Source organism: Chelonoidis abingdonii, chromosome 4, assembly GCF_003597395.2.
Source record: "Chelonoidis abingdonii isolate Lonesome George chromosome 4, CheloAbing_2.0, whole genome shotgun sequence".
NCBI lineage: Eukaryota > Metazoa > Chordata > Testudines > Testudinidae > Chelonoidis > Chelonoidis abingdonii.
In genome coordinates, this window is record NC_133772.1 from 11,357,694 (window position 1) to 11,380,016 (window position 22,323).

Below are 22,323 nucleotides of genomic sequence, written 5' to 3' on the forward strand. Positions count from 1 at the left end.
GAATCTTTTAGCTACAATACAGTTTTGGATTTCCTATTGTGTTCTTTTGGACAAAAAGGGCTACAGTATTGCTTGAATTTACTCCCCGGTCACAACAGCGGAGATACAGACCATATTCTCTTCTGACCTACTCCTGGGTAAAGCAGGAGTAAGTCACCAAGGTCCATGGAATTTCAGCAGTGTAGATCTGAAGTGGGGAAATCATGCCCAATATCAAAAACAGAAGGCTGTCATTTTTTGCTTGTACACAAACAAGACTGAGTTTGGCAAACACATATAGGTCTCTCCACTCCCAATATCCTGAATTTTGTGAAACTGGGAGGTTTTAAGTAAAATACATTCAGCTCGCTGTACTCATCAGGCCAAGTTCACCAATCTCTTCAAAACTAATATTCACTGAGTTTTGCCTAAAAAAGTAATAGTTGGTGGTAGCTTCTGTGCAATTATATTTACTCAAAATCAATTCTCCAGTCCACAGATTCACTTGAGACGCTGCATATAAAACTTCATTCTTGGGCTCTTGCCCTGCAGATTAACAATATTAAAACAAAGATTCCCTCAGTGAAATACACGATCATGTCAGACTGAAAGATCATAGACCTTGATAACAGTATTAAACTAATTTTTTACATACAAAAATAATTATACAGAGGGATATTTTCAGCAGAATACAATACTTAAATATCCAAACGAATATACAAAGTATTTAAAAGCAGCCTGATGGTCTTTACTGTGTAATCTGATTTAATACATCAACAGGGGCCAGTGTGGATGGAGACAAGTTGTTGGCATAACCACTTTGTGCTTGAGGTTTATTATGACAGAAGACTAACTACTGCAGTAGCAGGAAGGAATTCACAAAACATTTCGTTCTGAAAACCAAAACCTGAAAACTAACAAAACCACACAAACAAAATTAAAATGTACTAAAATTTAATCATTCATAAAAGCTGTAATTTAATCTGTGACAGTAAAACACAAAAGCAATATTAGAGTTGGTTTAGTATATTATATATTTTTGCTTTGAAAGCCATAGAAATCAGTTATCCCAGTTTTTTCCTATAAAAGACCCATTTTTCCAAAGCATTATGCACAAACATTTTTAATTAGAATATAATGGTAGAATGAAAATAATGATATTCCATAACTTTTAAATATAAAATGAAGTCAATGACTCAAAAAGTTACGTGCTGCAGTGAGTTCAAAGGGAAAATTCATATAGTATATATCTATATAATTATAGATATAAAAGTATAATGGTTGAACATTTTTAGTGCTTGATGGGGAAGAATGATGATAAAAAGGTCAATATGAAATTATTTTAATTATAGTAGCAATATCTAACATTTGAAATGCATCCATGCTCTTTTGTATAATTATACACTAGAGTCAATTATATTTATTTTCACATCTGTTAACCGCTATTGCAAAGGAGAAATACTATGGTCTTAATTTCCAAGAGATATACACAGAGCAATTTCTTTTTCCAGGGATCTTGTGCAAACCATTATAAGATCTAAATTCTTCACATAATATATAAAAACAGGAGAAGCATCTTCAGATATGTTGTTACTTTGTCATTTTTTGACATCTGGAATGCTGGCACTTTCCAATTGGGCAACAGTTCTTCATTCCTGCAATCTAGGATACGTAACAGGAAAAAAAAAAAAAAAGTTAGGGTCTTTCTTAAATCATCATAGAGAGGAAAGATCTTAAATAAAGGCCAAAAGATCATTGCTAAAAATTGGCCATAGAAGGAAAAGCTGAGAACAAAAGTATACCACAATGGATAGCATTCTGACAAAAGGGGATTATTTCACTTCAGCATTGTGATTTGTTTCCACTGTAACATCTCCATATGTATTTAGAACTAGAGGAAGAGAAAATTCTTCTTTGGATTCTTTGGAGATCGTTTATAAACTCTTTGGGACCAAGATTTTTATTTTGTATGTGTCCACAGTGCAATGCCATGAAGCCCCTCTTCTGACTGGAACACCTGGGTACTATTTTCATAGCAACGTGGTCTGCATTTCAACTGAGGCTACAGTATACCAATTCATCTGGTTTGTAAAAGCAGAAGAGAGTCCTGTGGCATTTTATAGACTAACAGATGTTTTGGAGCATGAGCTTTCGTGGGTGAATACCCACTTCGTCGGATGCATGCCTGGTTTGTATTCATTCACTAATGCTGGAAATCAGGAATGCAAAAAATTGAGTTGCTATGGTGTTATATTAACAAAGTAACTATCTGACTAGATATATCCCTTAGGATTTTCTTTAAAGGGATAATGAGTTAGCTTGGGTTGTAACAAATTGATTTAATTAAGATGAGGCTCACAAACAATGGCAAGCCCAGTGGAGAATCTCATATTTTGAATATCTGTCTCAGACTCAGACATTTCTATTAACATAAAACTACTAGTGATTCATCAACAAAACTGCATATCCACATTTTTACCAGTAATTTACAGCATCAGCAGCATGTAGTCTGTGTGTATACTCACTTTGCTCCTAAAACTGCAGGTGAAACACACTTGCTATGCTATGTAACCTATCACAGCATTCCATTTGTTCCAATGAAAATGATACTAGCTGCAAAGCTGTTGCAGTAAAGGACCAGCAGCAAATGATGTGTAGTACTGACAGACCAGCAGATGGCACCTCTTCTAAATGTCACGTGTTAAGAATGGAGTCTGCTTGGCTGATGATACACTGGCTAAATTCAAATCCATTGTCTGAGGTGGCAAGAAATGGGAGAGGTGTCTGGTACTATTTGAAGCATGCTATTGATTTTTGTAAACCATATTTCTTTCCCCTGTTTACTTGTAAAGCATTAGGGTCTAGCCTGAAAATCACTAGGAAAAGATAAAGGTAAACTGCATAAAGCCCCAAACCATTAGCAACCAGCAAGGTAGTCAGGTGACTGCTCTAACCCTGACAATCTGAAAGCTATCTAAAGGAGACATGTTTACATTTCATGAACTAAGTACATGATAGTTATAGAGAGTACAGAGACCCAGGACACAACGGCTGGGCAGAGGATCACTGATTCATGAAATCTTCAGAAATTAAACAAGTCATCTTAGAAATCTTTCGGGAGTTAGTTTCTCCCCAAAAATACATGGCTGCTGCAGGACCAACCAATATACTGCTTCTCCAGATAAACTCTACCTGTATAACATTGGCAGAGTTGCAAAACATGCATCTATTGATAGATTAGGGGAAAAAAGCAAGATACGTTGTCAGTAAAGTTTAAGACAACTTTAAGGAACTGAAAGTCCAGAGCAGCAGCTGACTATGTCAAATTAATGCTGTCTCTAACTCTTTTACTCTAGTCGGGCTGGGCTACCATAGCTCACATGGTACACAATAGCATCTGCCTTTCTGCGGTCCTGAGACACCGGGCGGTCTGCATTGCATCAACAACAATGTAAGATTTTCTTGTTTTCTGAAGATCTCTCCCCTGCCTAATGAAGTCATTTTTGGAAGCATCTTGCCGAGATACACGGGAAGATTATTTATAGCACATGTCCAACCTTAGTATTTTTTTGGTAGGCAACTTTTCATTTCTTTGCCATTGAGATGGGAGAGGCAGGACAGAGTTTCAATTTGTGATTGTCCTTATATCACCTAAGGCTGCGCAACAGCTGCAACAATACCAGAAGTCACAGAAAGGCCACTAGATTTCAGCAGGGGATAATAAGCAAATAGAGAACTCTGTGTCTTAGGCAGTTACTTCCTTGCATTCTTACCTGGCTCAGAGCTGCTGCGTGCTGTGGGTCTAAAGCAGCAGACATGACTTCTTTTTAGGCTTCTTCTTTTCCACTGGTGTTTTTCTGTTTATTTGTCTGACCAGGTCATAAAAGATCTGAAAGAGAAAGGTGCGTTTAGCAAACCATGAGTCACAAATGTAACATTTGAACTACACGAGAGGCTAACTAGACTGTTTGGCAAGTTGGTACTTTTCCTTGGTGGCTGCAAATTCAAGTTACAGATTAAAGCTTTTGTTTCATGAAAAATGTTAAGGAGCAGTACGTTCTGTGTCAACTTGGGTGAGCATGGGAGGTGCAAAGGTGACGTAAAGCTCACCTTTGCCTCCTCTGCGCCTGGTGTAGGCAAGTCTCCTTGCTCCATGTCAGAGCAGCACCAGGCTGCAGTAATTTAGATGAATTTAGGGCAGGGGTATCCTGACTATAGTGCCATTTCTTGAACCCTCTTGGAAGCTGAGCGGGAAGTGGAAAGAGACCCAACAACATTGGGGATCATCTTTAGATAGGAGCTACCCTCCGTGGGCTGATTAATATGGCTTCAGGGCAACATTACACCAATGCCACAGCATAAAGTAGCTTCACCATATTGGAGCACCTGGCCCTCAAGTTCCTGGCTCGTCTCTTAAAACCTTCCTTCCATCTGCTCTGTGAGAGAGCTGCATTTTTCAAGTTCTGCTTTTGGAGTACATGTTGAGGTTATCTGGTGACTTACCTCATCCCTCTTCTCTTTCCCAAAATCATGGGGAACCTCAGACCTGGCTAATAAAATTAGCACGAAAGAGCAACAGATAGCTGCCCTGCACTGAAACTTATCCATAAGGCACCAGTGTCAGGGTCTCCTTACTGCTGCATAAATGCATTTCCTGTGAACTCCTTTGCTATGGTTTGCTCTGCCTACAATGATACTTGGCAGCTTATTCATGGCAAAACTAGCTTTGCAGGGATGTTTGGCGCTACCTCACAGTATCAAAGAGGATTCTTTATTCCCTCGGAAACCCCCACCCGACTCGTTGTTTATTTTTTCCCTTTCCGATGTGGCTGATGGCTGACAAATGCCTGCTGATTCCAAGGAGCTTTAAAGACAAGAAAAAAATAGCTGGAAAACCGCAGGAGATGTAATATTTTCCTGATATTATCTCCTTTAAAGCATTGAAACATAGTCAACTGGTTTTAAATTAAACTATAAAGTCAGTATCATGGTCAAGCTTTAAAACTAAAATATGTTAACAGTATTTAAGTTTCTCACACTCCCTCTCCGTTGGGTTTAGTCTTACACAGTTTTATATTGTCAGCTTCAGGCAAAACCAGCAGCTCGTACTCCATTAAGGTCAAACCAGACTGTTCCTAACAGCTAAACATGTTTTGGATGTTAAAGAGAGATGAGGAAAAATGTTTCTGTAGGGAAAGACACAGTTCACTAACCGTCCTTTCCCCTGCTAGTGACAAGTAGCTCCCAGTAAAGTCTTTCTAAGCCAGGGCAAAGATTTTTGGTGCCCAATTGAAACATCTTAAAAAAGCCTCAATTTCTGAAAGTGCTGAGTATCCCCACTCTGAAAAAGAAGCCTCCTAATAAGTCTAGGTAGGAAAAAATGGAGGTACTCAACAATCACAAGTCACACTGGAACATCTAGGCTCACATGGTTAGGGTGTTTTTAGTGGTCGTGAGAGATAATTGCTAAATGTCTGCATAGAAGTTCACAGTACAGGAAGGACATTCCCTCAAAAAAGAGAGTCAGCTAAATGTAAATGTTATATAAGCCACCAGAAAGGTAAACTTTGAAGAGCTGTTGCTGAGTATGTTCAGCATCATCTTTTCAAAGAAAATGCTCAGAGGTTTTCAGTGTACGTGAAAGGTTTAACATTCCATTTTCAGATCATGGCAAAAGGAATTTAATCCCCCTCGCATCCATCTTTTAACAACATTTAATAACATCAAATCCAATATTAGCCAGAAAAAAAATCAAGATTAAGGGCAACACTTCTGCCATTCAACAACTCCAGACTAAACAAACATGTAGCATAATAGTTCACTTTAGAAATGGAGTGTTCCTTCCCTTTGCTCTCCCCAGCTTGTGTGTGTGTGTCACAACCAGATTATGACACACATATTTTTGGTACTGTCTCCAGTTCACAAAATCTGAGAGTCTTGTGGCAATGTGTCCCATCAGGCTCAAATACTATGGGGATAGGTGCCCTGGAAACTGGAATATCTGGTACAAAGACAAATGTCACAAAACTGATTAAGCTGCCACTTGTGAGTCAAAGAAATCTGAGCTCCCAAGGCAATGGTCCCTGTATAAATGCACATGTAAAGAAGCAATCTTGGGTAACTAGTGGTTCAGATATTTGCCTGGACTATATAAAAGATTCAGCCTACAAAATCTGTTGAAAGAACTATAAAGCCCCATTAAACAGAGTGCAATGCAGAGATTAATATCAATGGTAATTATCTTCACTCCACTAGCATGTCATAGAGAATACACGGAGGGAAATGGGAATATCTGGATTCACTCATTGGGGATGATTTTATGCAACTGTCTTGTGGCTGCGTTTGATGCAGTCACTCATGAGTTAAACATATTCACTGCGTACAAGTGAAACACTCTCCCTCCTGCACGGTTCCCTGGTGTATGTTAAGATGCCTCTGGCCACAGAATCCTCAGTCACCACTATGTGGAGTGTGGAAATCTTATGTATTTTCCCCTCGAAAATGAGGATTTTTCTGACTATTCTGTGTAGCCCACTGTGAAGTATCCTGCAACTGATGCACTGGGTTCATGGTATCATTTACACTGCACTAGGGTCCACGTTTTACTACAATTTTAATTTTCACTCGAGATTAACAGTATCCTCCATCTGGGGCTGACTCCAACTGCTACTTCATGCAGCACAGAGTGCCCGTCTCCTTTTGACTTGTCATGTGAGCTGCCAATCCCAGGTTCTACCACTTATCCTTATCTGTAACCCCTAATATGGGCCCACCTTAAGGGCATTTCACCTTCCGTGGCTGCAAACCTGGGCTCTGTCAGCCAGGATATGCCCAGTAGAGGATAAAGAGCTCAGTACTGCTGGAGAGCAGGTGGGCCTGAATGCCTGAGCCTTGCCACTGTAGAATGCAGTTCAAAGCACACCTATTTGCACAGGTGTTTTCCAGTTAAACCTGTCACAAGCTGCCCTGACAACACTCTTGTGCTGGGACTTGGCCACAGTAAAATAGCGGCTTAAGATAGAAGGGCAAAGAACTTTTCCTTTTAGAATCAGAGGGGTAGTTGTGTTAGTCTGGATCTGTAAAAGCAGCAGAGAATCCTGTGGCACCTTTTAGACTAACAGAGGTTTTGGCTAGGCATTCCAGAGTTATTTCCGTAGGGGTGAATACCATTCGAGAGTGCATCTTTATTAGAGAAGATGAAAGGTTCTGTTGTGGTAGGTATGGCACCAAGGTACTATAATACATGGCTGATCAAAAATGTGGTTAGAAGCACATTAATTTTCGCAGGAGCAGACACACGTACGTACGAAATTCTGGGAAATATAGCAACGCCAGCATTCAAGAGAACGGCCTCTTAAGAAGGTTATATCATTCCACTTAAAAGCTCATTTTGGGAAGAAATCCCTCCATCTTATACCTCTCTACTTGTCTGGCTGGAGTGCCGTGACGAGACCATTATACAACTGAGGGACGAGATCTTCACTTTTGGACTTTGGAGAGACTGAAGAGTATTTCATTACCGTGAATGGAATACAGCTATAGTACCACAAGATCAAGACTCCAGAAGCATCCTAAACGATCAAGATGTGTACAATGGCTCACACTGGCATTAGATGATATTTATATGGGTGGGTGAAGTTAGAATAATACAAAGTACAAAAAGGGATTCATTATTGCCATAGCAATGGAACAGCTGGTAGTTACCTCATTACATATGCTTTAGATGATTTGCTAGAAAGCTACAGTTATCACCCGAATTTGAGAGTACTATGCTAAAGTGTAAGCTTCTGACCCTGTTCTTATCACAAACTACGCGTTCATCTTCCAGGTCACGATTTATGCCACACGACAGAATCATTGGAACCTGTGTGGAGAGACACAATGAAAAGCATATGAACACAACACACACTGAGCATATATACCGCTGACTGGCCCGAAAAGCTCAGTGACAAGGTTATTTCTTCAAGAGAGCATTGTCTCTGTTTGACAGGGCTACATTTTATAAGCATAAGAAAATGCATATTTATGGAGTACATAATCCTATAGAGTTAGAGAGTACACTGTAACTCATATCTGCTCGTGAGACTTCACATTTCATGTACTCTGCTGGACAAAGGAGCTGAAGAAAATTGTGGCATTTGCTAGCACCATGACCAAGTTTCTGAACAAAATCAATTACAATAGCCATCTAAATCAATGGAGATACTGCTGTTTAGGAGGTTACCATTTATACCACTGTTTATTTTGAGATCAATCCACTATATACACTAGTCAAAAAACAAATTTTATGTAAGACGCTTTCAGCGCAAGAGGTTAGACTGCATTGCCATCTTTACTTATGTTAGACATAATCAAGGTATATATAGAGCTTATTTCCTGAGATACATGTGAATGTTGTTGCTCAGCCTAGTGTTGACCATGGCAGTCCTGTATAGTCAAGCTTTCACAGAAATATAAATGGGACACACCTATGTAAAGCACTCCCCCTTGATCTGGAACGAAAGGAAAGATGCATGCACCATGGCCTTCCACATGTGCTGTCTTTTCCCATCAGGATTGCAGGACCATGCTGCATTAACAGTTCTGTGCACACACCTATATAATGGGAAGAGAAAGACTCGCTGACACCATAGTAAATAAATATCACTGGTATCTACTTTCATGTTTCATATATTGAGATGTGCACGAGAGCAGAAAGAGAGACGAGAACTGATGTGCGTGTGTTAAAATATTACCACCACACACGTAAGCAAAAACTGCAACTAATTGTTTTGTAACAGACTCGTAAGAGTCTTGATTAGTACGACTGGATAAAATGCCATTTCTTTGGTTAATTACACTAATTTTGTTTTAACATCAAACACTGCTTACTGCGTTAGTCATATGAGTAACCTGCACCACTGTATTCTAGGCCCACTGTCGTTAAGCTCTGCTCAGGAGATTCAGTGAGTGGAAACAGCTGTATGAATGGTACAAAACGATGGCAAATCATCTGTTAAACAGCCTGATGAAGGAGCTACCAACTGCTGGCTCTCTGAGGAGCCACCTGTCCATTCCCTCAGGAGGGAAGAAGTGCCTAAGGGAGCCCATGGTCCCTGCTACATTTCCTGGGGAGTGTTATGGGAACTGGGGTGCCTTTGGACAGTGACCTTGGCTACAACAAACACTTGTTACTGATTTAGTTGCATTAGGCAGAACAGAATGGAGCAGTCTTTACACACATTCAAAGAGCTGGGACAGTTTTTCAACAAGCGTGAAAGGAAACGATGGATGGAAATGAAGGGATTTCTTGCACATTGGGAGAGAGCCAGTAAAATTCTTTTCTACTGTAAGTTCTTCGGGGCAGGGACTGTATTTATCTCATATACTGTACAGAGCCAAGCATGTTGTCAACATTCAATAAATCAAACATTTCCCCTTTTAAGAATATACTCCCTGAAGCTTCTATGGCAAACAATCAAATGATACAATTCAATACCATGTGACAATCTGATAACCCTTAAAAGCACTCAATTAGTTCAGTCAAAAAATGAGAACCTTTTTTCCAGCAGGCTTTAGCAGTAAGACACCTTTGAGGCAGTATCAACATGTGAATCTCAGGGCTTGGCTACATTGGCACTTTACAGCGCTGCAACTTTCGCGCTCAGGGGTGTGAAAAAACATGCGCTGTAAAGTGTCAGTGTAATCAGGGCGGCAGCGCGGCTGCCAGCGCTGCACTCTACACCCGTAAGGGATGTGGTTTACAAGCAGCGCTGGGAGAGCTCTCTCCTAGCGCTGCGGCTCTGACTACACTCACACTTCAAAGCGCTGCCGCGGCAGCGCTACCACAGCGCGCTTTGAAATTTCTAATGTAGCCAAGCCCTCAGAAGACTTTTCCTGCTTCCCCTCAGCCTTGTGGGCTACGGATGAATATCCGTGCACATCATCAGGGAAGCATACATTTAAAATGGCAGGGAGGAAAGCCAGAAGGAGTTGGTAGGACTTCATATTTAAAGCGGAAAATGTTAAAGAAAAGAGCTCTCACAACACTACAGGGTCTAATCTGTTTTAGATCTCCTGTAAATGAACTCTTTAAGCAACTACAATATAGTACAGAAAGTCCTGGGCTGCACACCATTCATTAAATCCTGCATTTCATATAAATCCCAGGTCCTGAAATAGAGTTAAGGTAAGAAATCTCCAGTTCCTTAAGCATTCCATTCCACTGCTGCATTTTATTTACATGACAATGCATACACCACTGTTTCCCCATAGCACTGTAAGAGACAAAATTACAGAACTGCTGATAATGGGTGTGCATGCCATTCCCTTTCTGCACACAAAACTGAGCCCAAAACCTGTACTTTCCGGATGGAAAATAAATTGTTATACATTTCCTTCCATAATGTACATAAGTACTGTAAAATTTCAAATACTTTTTATACTTAATTTTGCACAGAATTGTTCTTAAGCAGAGTCTTAGTCAACTACATTTAAGACTCATTTAAACCTCAAAACAAGATGGTGTCAAAACAAATCAGACAACTACATTTTGCTTACTATAGCAAAACCTGAAGTCATGAAACAGAAACTGCAGGCAAAACAAAATCTCTATTTCAGATCAAACCATTCTACCCTACACCAAATACAAATATTCACAATTACATATGCTTAATTAGAATCTCTTTCATTTTGTATGAGACCAAAAGAAGTGATCCATTTTCCCAGACGCGGATATTGACGTACATATGTGAATATCTGAACACATTCAAAACTAACTAAATGTTAAAAAGCGGTACAGCAAAAAAAAAATGGAACACATAAAAATGAGCTACAAATTTGTCTAGATATGGGGAGACACAAGACATGTGGTCATTTTAAATGGCAAGAGTTAACTAACTGCTCCCTACCAATGAGATTTCTAGACTTATTGCAATAAACTGAATTTGATCAAGTTTCGTTTTGATCATTTTGAAATTCAAACACAAAATAGCAATTTATATTTTTCTTGCACATAAAACATTGAACAGTTAAAATGCTGAAATTTTAAGAGACTCGTTCCGCTAGCACTAAACACAGGGTGATCTGTCTTTTTTTTCTCATGAGTACAAGGCTTGAAGAGGAAAAAATCGTGTTACATGTTTGAATCCATGAACTAACATCCAACTAACAAAAATGAATAAATACGTTAATTATAATGAAGCAGAATTAAAGTAACAGTGTCCATTGTTTGATTAATTTGACCAACATATGGTACAAATGCCACTGTAAGCAGTGTAGCTGGTTGAACAGCTCGGTGCATTGACCTAAATGCTAATAAAAGAATCATGCTACTTGCAAGCATAATCCCCACATAATGAAGATTAGTTTTACTTAAATAAAAAGTTTACCAAGTTAAACCAGAGAGTGGATCAAAATAATTAAAAAAGCAAGGTAGCCAAGGTTAAGGAACAATGAAGATTTAAAAGTAAACACAAAAGTTAAGAGACTACCTCAGTTTCAAAACACATTTAGCTCCACGATACCATTCATCCTTCAGAACAACCTACTGCATTGTTCAAACAGCTTTTTCATGAATGGCTATTTAAATACAATGCCTATGGCTTACTTATGATCTGGCCTAAATATGTGCAACAACTCCAGCTCTGTTTACTGATCCTCAGCACTACTCTTAACAGGATGAGTGTAAGGAGATAAAGTAACAATATGTGAATGAGAAGCTACCTCTAGCATCCCGGCTCAGCTACAAGGACCATATAAATGACTGAAGTAATCCAACTTCAAAGAAAAGCAGTTACTTTTGTTGTCAGTGATTAAAATCTTTTTCACGCCCCTCAGGGTAAATCCTTGAAAAAGATTACTAATGACTGTACTAGTCAGAGTTTAATTTCAGCTTCCCGTCATCTAAACATAAAATGATGGTCATAAAACTGTACCATTCACCCCAACACTGTCCTGTAAAACATCTGCAACTTCAAGTCCATCAGAAGTTTTGGAAATATAGACTTCAGATGAAAAAAAATCCATCATGAAACACAGAAAGCCCCAGGTAACAGAACTAAAGCCTCCAATGACAGGAACAGTTCCATCTACAGGGTTCAGAGGCATAGCATTATTGCATATAATCTCCAACCATGTACAGGCTGATCAGTGCTTTGCCAGCTAAAGGATTCAGGGTATGTTCTTCTTTAAATCATTCTTTACTTTTTTTTTTTTTAAGTGTTCTAAAATTAACCAACCAATAATTAATTTCTATCATTAGCTGAGAATTTTTCAAAAACTAAAAATAAAATTATTTATTCCACAGCTGTTAGACCCTCTTGGGACTATAAGATTTTTGTAATAGAATAGTGGGAGGGACAAAGAGAACTGTCCTAAGCTTACAAGTCTCAGGAGTTTTAAGAGATTATATATATATATATAAAGTAGACCTTTGACACACACACTTGTAATTCAGACTCTGAATGTGCATGCTCTCCCTGAGGCCAAAATTCCCACATCTGGGTGTCTAAAGTTAGGATCATAAACCCAACCATCTAAATACAAATTGCCAGATTTTCATAAGTGATGAGCACCCACGTATCCCACTGGAATCAATGGGAGCTGCAGGCTCTCAGCTTCTCTGAAGTCAGGCCACATACATATGCAGGTGCCTAAATATGGACTTAGACCAGTATGAAAGTTTTACTCCTGAGTCCCTCCTCCCAGGGCTACCATACACATTTTCAAGTTTGCTATCTAAAACCACTGTAACTAAAACCAGTACTGCATTCAGGAAACTGCCCAAGACATCCTGCTCTATTGAATCTCAGCAACAAGCTTTAAAGATGAGCCAGCAGGATAAATATATAATTGAAAAAGTAGCTATTGACAAACTGCCAGTCAAGTTTAAATGATATGCTGTTCCCACAATAATCACAAGTTGGTGGCCTTAATGCTCAAAACCAACATTGACAGGTTTTGAAATACAGCATTTTTTTTTCTTTGTAGAGTAAGTAGTAATGGGAACTGAACAGAAGCAACTCAACCTCCCCTAGACCTAAGAAGAATTTATGAAAGTTGCTGCCCAAAGGACCTCAAAGACTAAAGTCTTCTCCTTCACAATGTAGATAGAAACATAGGATTCTCCAGAGAACTGATAATGGGATGCAAAGCCTTTCAAACTCTGGCTTACCTAGTGGTCAGTAGTAATTTAAAGTAGTTACCCATTTGCCAGTTGTTTGGTGGCCAATATGAAAATGAATTATTGGTGGGCAGATATACATATCAGAAACACCACCACAGATGAAATCCTTCTTGACAGTCTCAGCAGAGACCACAGATCAAAAGGCCATGCAAACTGAGTTACCTCCTCAATCCTCGATGCATGCAGATCACATGCCTTGGACATTCATTTCTACAAGGTAAAGATCACAATGAAAGCACAAATGTGGTTGGTACAGACAGCTTGTTAGAGACTTACAAATATTAACCGTTTGGATTTGAATTCTGCAATACAGTTTGCTTATGTAAACAGAAACCAAGCTACTACTCAGAGTCTAGAATCAAGACTTCCTGATCAGCAAGTGCAAAATGAATTTTTATTCCCCAGAGCAGCTACTACATAACATTATCGCTTAGAAGGTTATAATAGGAGTATGACAATCTTCAAATCACCCTAAAATCACTCAGTTGATACTAATGCAAAGTAAATAAGTATTTGCAATCTCCAGTGAAGACTTGGAGAATGATCTTGTAGAAAGAAAACTGACTTTGACCCAGTTTATTAAGGCAGGAAATTGAACATGTTTTCAAAATGAGGTTTTTAAAAACTAGTCACTGGCCCAAACATGACTGTAAACTCTTTGGGACAAGCTGTTTATCTGTATTCTATACTGTTATAGCTAAACAAAAAACATCCAACACACACTGAAATAAGCGAGACCTTGATCTTGGTCATGTTTCACAGAAACTCATGGGGAGGGGGGTAGAGGAGGAGTGGGAGGAAACAGAACAGTATTCACTCGAGTAACAGGTCATACAAAACATCTCTGCCTCATGCAATGCGACCTAAGGCTATGTAATTAAGCAGACTGCTCAAAACTGCCATTATTATTCATCCAGCTGGAAAAAAGGTAAGAAGCTTGGCTAACAAGATGACTTCTTCCCTCCCACATACTCAAGTTCTTATTTCAGTTTGGTTGCCTCATCTTTAGGACATACAAGAATGTACATAAAGTTAAAAGAAAGATTTTATCCATTACTAAGGTTGTGACCCAATGCAACAATTGGATTTATTTTTTTGGTGAATAGGCTGAGCACGCCTTTTTTACTTATAGCCCAGGAACAACACATTCAGGATCTGCTGGAAAGTTAGAGGAAAAGAAACTCAAGTACAGTAAAATTTGTTTAATTTTTTAAAACAACAGTATTCTGATATAACCCATCTAGAAAAAAGAAAATGCCTATACTGGCAAAGAATATTAAAGTTAAAAATCAACTAAGGACAGATTTCCAAAAAAGTTGCATAACCAGCATTTCCCATTGTTCTCACCAGGACCACATGTTCTCAACACATCTGAAAATCTGGCCAAGTTGTTTGTGTTCCCAATGGGAGAAGAGCTTTTTTTGAAAGAAAAAAAAAAATCTACCCCTAATTTTGGATGCTGAACTCTTGAAAAATCTGCTCAATAACGTTAATGCAACAAAGAAAAGTTTTTCTAAAACATCTAGCACAAGCTTATTATACAGTAAAAAACATTCCTAGGCAACAGTCTTCAGCCATCCATCAACTTGCTCAAAAAAACAAATACCTGCTTGTTTACTTATGGAAGGATTTCAATGGCTCGCAAAGCAAAAAGTCCTTTACTTACATCTTCAGTGTCCTTAACCCGTAAAATCTGTTCCCTCAGGTCCTGTAAGTCATTAAACGTGGACTGTGCTGTAATAGAATATACTAGTGCAAACCCTTGACCGTTCTTCATATAGAGATCCCTCATTGCTGTAAATTGCTCCTGTAATCAAATATTTTTAAAAAGGTAATTAATTAGCTGTTTAATACATATAACAAACAGTTCAAAAGGAATTCTTTTATTCCAATAGAGGTAAGAATGTAATAGCTAACATTACATTTACATTTTTACCCCTTACAGAAATCCAATGAAGCATATGAATTTAATAAAAAACATTGACTCAATTCCTTCCCTTCTTCCACGCCCCACCCTCAGGAGAAGAAGAAGAAGAAGAAGAAACCTGTTAGAAGAACAGACAAAAATAGCAAGAAAAAAAGCCAGAGGATGCTATAGAATTAAATCTGATAAATATCTTGTAGTGATAAATATGGACTAACGTACATCTAAAGCATACTGTTAACCAAATATTAACACATTTGCAGTGGTATTTCAAATATTATTTTGCTGCCAGGGAAGTGACAATCTGCAAATATGTCCCTGCTCTAGTACTGTGCAAAGACCGCCTAGATGCCACACACTTGTTAGGTTTTTTGTGAACACCAATGGGTAGAAGAAAGAGTGAGCTCACATCTAAGCACATGTAATTGTACAGCAGTTATTTGCTGTATGTAAATGGCTTGAAAGCTCAATGTGATAAAACATAAGGCTATACAAGAATGGCCTGGGAAATCCAGGGTCAGACCCAAGAGCTATCTTTTGTACAGGTCAGTGAAAGAACCTTCACTAGAAATTCTAACCATACTTTGATTTCTATCCACCTGGGCTACTTTCATCATCATGGTCTCCAAGTGCTTCCCAAAACAAATAGCAATTGTGTTTTAAAACTCTTAAGAAGCAGACCCTCCTCCCATAGTGTTCTCAACCATTAAAACCTGTTTGTTTAGCTTTTCAGAATAGCAGCCTTGTTAGTCTGTACTCCTGTTCTTTTGTTCGTTTAGTGACATTCTCCCACAGGATGATAAAGGGGCTTGGTGAGCTTTCAGGAAGCTCCCCTCACAGTAGATGCTAGAACGAGGGGGATGACAGGGGCTTCCCCCAACATGGAACAGCTGGACAGCACAGAGAATCAGCATGAGGGGCAGTTGACCTGAGCAGGAAGGGATTCCCACAGGAGGTGGGAGAACATCCTCAGCTGCTGCGAAGGAGAAGCCTCTCTTCAAATTTGTGCTCTGGACAGACTAATGTTTCATCCTGCCCTCCTAACATGGAAAGCAGCCGAAGGAGAAGACTGTCCCTTCCAGCAGTATTTGAGGAAGAGGAATTAAGTGTAAGGTCCTGTTAGTTGGAGGAGGGTGCTCTAAGAAAGGAGGTAGCAGGTCCAAGTCCAGTGGCTTGACAGAGAACTTCGTTTTTGGAGAGGGGACGGGGAAATCACAGTTCCAATGAATCAGCACCTTCAAGTGCCCATTGTTAGCTTATGGAATGGTATGGTTTTATGATGGTTACCCCTCCACCCCCACGCACCTTTGTCCTATAGCTTGTTACCATCCCTCATGCCTCTGACTGCAAGCTCTTTGGGGTAGAGACCATATCTTCTGTGTGTGTTTGTACAATGCTCAGCATATTGTGAACTCTGGGCACCACCACAATATAATACATTACAAATTATCATCCCCAAATTCTAACATGGTGTTATAAAGATAAAAATTTATTCCTAAGCAGAGTCGATAAGGTGTTTAGAATTTGAAGGAAAACTAATCCATTCATATCCCATCTGTGAGGGAAATTCAGCTGGGTAACATCGACAATCACTAAAGAGACACGGTGGGTGAGGTAATCTCTTTAATCGGACCAACCTGAAACAACCTTTCAAGCTACACAGAACCCTTCTTCCACTCTGGGAAAGGTACTAAGAGTATCACAGCTACATACAAGATCAAACAGATAGTTTAGTGTAAAAGTATCGGGCGTAGCCGTGTTAGTCTGTATCCACAAAAACAACAAGGAGTCCGGTGGCACCTTAAAGACTAAACAGATTTATTTGGACATAAGGTTTCGTGGGTAAAAAAACCTCACTTCTTCAGAAGTGTAGAAGTAGTTCTCATGTACTGTAAGAGACCATTCAAGGTGAAGTGGTCTGTTAACACCCCCATAATCATAGGACAAAAAAGGAGGGGTAGTGGGTTACAGCTTGTTGTAATAAACCATAAATCCAGTGTCTTTATTAAGACCATGATTTTTAGTGTCTAGCAAAGTTACAAATTTAAGCTCCCAGGCTCATCTTTTGAAATTGTTGTGCAGGTTTACTTTGAGGATGAGGATTGATAAGTCAGATATAGAGTGATCGCATTGTGAAAAGCATTCTCCACAGGTGATAGAGTGTTGGTGTCTTTTATCATTTTCCCACATGAATTTATTTGAGAGCACAGTGATTGTATGCAATTTTCCTGGGTTTGGCGATGTTCAGATGACAGATTCACCACATTGGCTTTTGGGTTTACTTAACAAAACTCTGCAGTTTAGTGCAGCAGCAGTCGATCTAACATTTTCTTTTTGATAGGATAGGGCTATTGCACTGACAAATCCTTTTAAAATCCAACTTCATTTTTAACATTAAAAATTCTATATTTTAGATTTTTCTTACTGTCCCTGCTGTATCGAGGATTTCAAGCATACACTGTTGGCAGTCTACTTCCACTTGCTGGAAAAAAAGGAAGAAACAAGCAACATTAAAGAAAAAAATGGCATATGCTCAAAAGTGTGCTAGTGTGAGACATACAGAATTACAACCAAAGAGCCCTTTAACTTATATTTTCCTTCATTCCTTCTCAAATTCACATCCCCCCAACTCAAAACTTGTTAAATTTTCCAAGTGTTCCACTTACTAAAAATCATTTCAGATTAAAGAGGGTAATTCCAGAAAAAGCAATTCTTGACTACGAAGGTTTTAACAATTTTTTCACGTAACTCATGCACAAAAAGCACCACTTCCTTTCATTTTCTGGTTTGGAGCCTTTAACTGTGACAATTATTCTTCTCTCTAAAACAATGGGGTTCTTTACATCAATCTGAGTGGAGAATGCAGCTCTACCAATAAAATTACATCAAGCCACTGTGTCAAGGATTCGAACAATAGCTTCTGCTTTGTAACTGCAAGCTCATTTCCAAAAAGGCAGTGAAAAATGTAAGGAACACTTATTTAAACTAAACAGTAAAGTGGTCTGTTTTTTAAAAACAATGACTATATTTCAGTACTTAAATCTGTGATATTTGTGTTATTTCCTTTACTTACAGCAAGAAACGTTGCAAACACCATGACATGATAAATTCTGATTCATTTATTTTTACATGACAATCAATGTTATGTCAGCATACCATGAACTAAGACTGCATGACATTAAGGGTATGGCTACACTGTGATAAAATATCCTGTGGCACCATGTTTTAGAGCCCAGACTGCGGGGCTAAAAATTGCAGTCTGGACGTTCAGACTTGGACTGGAGCTTGGGCACCCTCACCCTTCACGGGGTCTCAAAGCCCAAGCTCCAGTCCAAACCCAAACATCTGCACTGCAATTGTGGAGCCCAGCAACCTGAGTCTCCTGAGCCAGAGTCAGCTAACCTGGTCCAGTCGCAGCCAAGTCACAGGTCTTTTATCACACATACCCTAAGGCCCTGAGCCTGCAAAGTGCGCTATACAAATACAGGGAACCAGCTGCATGGATCAAGTGCTCTATACAGGCACAAGGTTCCAGCTGCCTGGAGGCTAACAAGCCAGCATCACTACACTAACACAGATCTAAACTCATACCTCTTACTCAGACAAAATTCTCAGGACACGGAGAAGTTTAGGCTGAATTAAAAAGGTGCAGGATCAGGCTCTAAAGGGCTGATAGAAAATAGCATCATTTTATACTGTACCTTTCTGTATGAATCTTCTATTGTGGGGTCATATTTTTCAACAAAAATTCCCTGAACAAATTGTACAGTCTGGAAAAAAAAAAAAGGCAAGAAAATACAGTTAAAGAATAAATTCAGATACGGCCTACTGACCTTCAGGCAGCAGCTTTTCAAAAACAGAATAGTATAAATTATGCGTCAAGTCAGTATTGCCAACCCAAGCATTCAAAGTCACGAGTCAGGACTTCAAAAATCTTTTTAAAATATAATAAAAACTGTGGGTTTATTGGTGGTTGTTTTTAGTTTTAGAATCTTCTAGGTGCACAGTCATATTTTCAAGAATTTCTTGGCAACCATGAGGGCTAGAAACTTATTTTTTAAAGTGACAGCTGAGCGTCTCACAAAAAATCTCACAAAGGAACTGGACCTTCAGGAAAACCACCAAATACTCTGAGACTCGCAAAAAAATCTGGAAAGGTGGCAACACTGTAAAGTAGATCTGTGAGAGCCTCTGTATTTGAAGTCTAAGTTTCATTTAGAGTATCATGGTCTTATTAAAATGCAGTAACTTAGACTATAATCTCTTTAGGGCACGGATAGGGTTTTTTTGTTCTGTGTTTGTGCAGTACCTAGCACAGCGGGGTCCAGGTCCATGATTAGGACTCCACGGTGCTAAGATAATACAAATAAATAAAACATCAATACCGACGAGATCCAGCAAGATTTCAGAATGGCAGATTTAGAAACTATCTGTAAATCATTCATCTTTTAGTAATTGTTTTTATAAAAATCAAAAACCAATAAAAACCAACTAGAACAGGGCAACATACATTCAACAACTACAATTTATATTAAAACAGAAGAAAGAAGAAAGCACTTGTTTCAAAACTGAAGTTCTTTCCTCTCCTGTGCACGCACTCAGAGTGAAACTAGGATGGGAAGCTTTTGACATGGCTGATGTCTGGATATCCAGTATTTATCTTAAATTTGTAAAGGAACCTATATTTTAGCTGTTGTTTTAGGGCATTTGGATGGAAACTTATGCTTTTCCACCAACCACGCTACAGTTTTCTACTTTTGCCCTGTGAGAGAGATGAAATTCACTTTCACCTCTTCCAGGGTTTTGCAAGTGTCTTTCATAGTACGGAGCATATCTTAATAGAAAGGCATGTGCTTTAGATATTTCCTCTCCCATTTGTGATCGCAGAGCATCCCTATAACAACCCCAGCATTTGCTTACATAGAAGAGTGCAGCTTTTAGCTTCTTTTAATGTGATTTAATAGCGAGAAATAAGGAAAATGTAGCACCAAGTGCGACCAGCCAGATCTCTGCAGGTCACTATTGAGAAATTTGGAACTGCTCTACTTTCAGAGTGGAGGATTTTTTGTTTTAACCAGATACTGCTACATAATCTACTAGATAAACTTAGGTCTGTAAAACCAGGAACTACTAAATTCTAATACTAATCTGTCTCTGAATTGCTACATAAATATACTAGCAGCAACCTCTGTGCCTCATCTCTCTCTCTCTCTCTCTCTCTCTCTCTCTCCCCCCCCCACACACACACACACACACAGGAAGAAGAACTTGGGAATTCAAGCGCAGTCTCCCCCCCCCCCCCCCCCCCCGAAACATGCTTTTGCTCCTAAATACGTGGTTTCAGATTTTGAAAGAGTAGCACATGGCCAGATATCTCCAAAAGGCATCACTGTATTCTGGAGAATACAAATTGCCCACTGGTTTCTTTTAAACTAGCAAGAAAACAATTTTCTAGCTTTCATGCTTGAGAAGATTTCCTGCAGATGAGAGGCACGCGCCCTCACTCAAAAGCTAAACTTATTCTGTAGTCTAGAACAGTGGTTTTCAATCTGTAGTCCCCGGACCTCGGGGGGTCTGCAGACTATGTCTAACATTTCCAAAGAGGTACAGTATGCACCTACATTTGAAATTTTTAAAGGTTGAAAACCACTGGTCTAGAAAGATTTAAAGTCTCTTCTTTTCAACCATTTCCCTATCACATTGTATGTTTGTTGTCTCAAAGGTCTCTTCAGATAGAAGATCTCAGATATACCACTTTAAATGAGATCATCGGTAATGCAATCAGCCATGGTGTTACAGAAGGCAACAGGAGCCCTACCACAGCAGGCAGAACTCCTTTAGATTGTGGTGATTATATCCGGAGACTTCTTAATGGTTACTACCAAAAAGGATACAAAGACTTAGTTTTTGGTTAAGAGGCTAACACTGGAAAATGTGATCCAGTCATGATTCAAAAAACCAACTGTATCTCATTTGTATACTGTTAATAGTTTCCCCATGTTTGTAAGTTAGTCTTCACCACAAGGTGCTAGAACCTGGCAGACCACTCCGAACCTCTTCTCCTTCTAATGTAATATCCCAACACAGCTCGTTTTGTAATCAAACATATGGTGCACCTAATGGGAGAAAGTTATTAACTGAATCTACAGGGCCTGGTTTTCAGAAGAAATTATTCAACCGCAGCTCCAACCAAACATGCTGGGAGCTGCAGGGATCAACACGTCTGAAAATAAAGTTCCTTGTTTTCACCAGGTACAAGACTGCCCATTACATAGAAACATCCCTGTATTTACACTGTGGCTCTATTTGTTACCTAGTACTTATTCACCTTCCAAGTACTTTACTGATATTTGCTGATCTCCACAACACTCCTGTGAGGTAGGTAAGTACCCTCACTTTATATGTAAAGTAATTGAGGCAGACAGGAGGAGAATTCAGAGGTTTCTGGCTCGCAGCCACACCTTGCTCTGTTACTTATATTACTCTCCCTTAGCACAGAGCTTGCATGTTTGCTCATTTTGTGTTTTTCCAATTATACATAGGACCATTTGCAGCCAGATGCTGCTAACTTTACTTTCTCACTGATTGGCCAAAGGATCTTGCTTGCCATTAGAAAGGAGCAGAAATCCATCACAAAACAGATGACTATTAAAAGAAAGCTTTAAAATAATTGTGCATGAGTTACTACACCTCTACCCCAATATAATGCAGTCGTGGGGAGCCAAAAATCCCTACCGCGTTATAGGTGAGTGTTAGGATATTGATATTCAGGCCAGTCTGCAAAGGCCTATACTTTAAGAATTTAGGTGTATTCTTACCACTTAGCTAGTTATAGAGGTATAAAAGAAAGAATCAAAATCACTGTCTGTCTGTGTAATGGCCTTCTCTTACTGTGACAGACTAAGGCCTTCAGCTAAGCAGCAGAGGCAGCCATAAGCTGGGAAGTATATGGTCACATCCTCACATTCCAAACTAGTCACATTGAAGTAAGGTGCTGCTGGGTTGTTAGGAATACAATCCTGTCCTGATATTCCTATCACCTCCAGAGAAAGAGATGAGCCTAGAAGATGTAAAAGGAAACTTAGTTTGATAGCATCCTGTCTGGAAAGAACTCACTTATCAACAGCTGGGATGTGAAATCCTCATTTCTGTATTGTTCTATCACTGTAGTCTCCACTTCCCTAATGTTTGTCTGTATAATCTCTGTCTGGTTCTGTGATTGTTTCTGTCTGCTGTACAATTAATTTTGTTGGGT

At 39.2% G+C, this 22,323-nt stretch overlaps 1 protein-coding gene across 1 annotated transcript in view; it reads right to left on the minus strand.

Annotated features, from left to right (window-relative positions):
- Positions 1-916: 916 nt before the first annotated feature.
- The window catches only part of LOC116833005 (ras-related protein Rap-1A), a 33,683-nt gene continuing 12,276 nt past the window's right edge, over positions 917-22,323 (minus strand). Inside the window, 6 exon segments of the mRNA XM_075064826.1 lie at positions 917-1,641; positions 3,753-3,975; positions 7,786-7,843; positions 14,811-14,951; positions 17,494-17,550; positions 18,770-18,838. Coding sequence (XP_074920927.1) covers positions 3,782-3,975; positions 7,786-7,843; positions 14,811-14,951; positions 17,494-17,550; positions 18,770-18,838 — 519 coding nt within the window. The 3' untranslated portion in view covers positions 917-1,641; positions 3,753-3,781.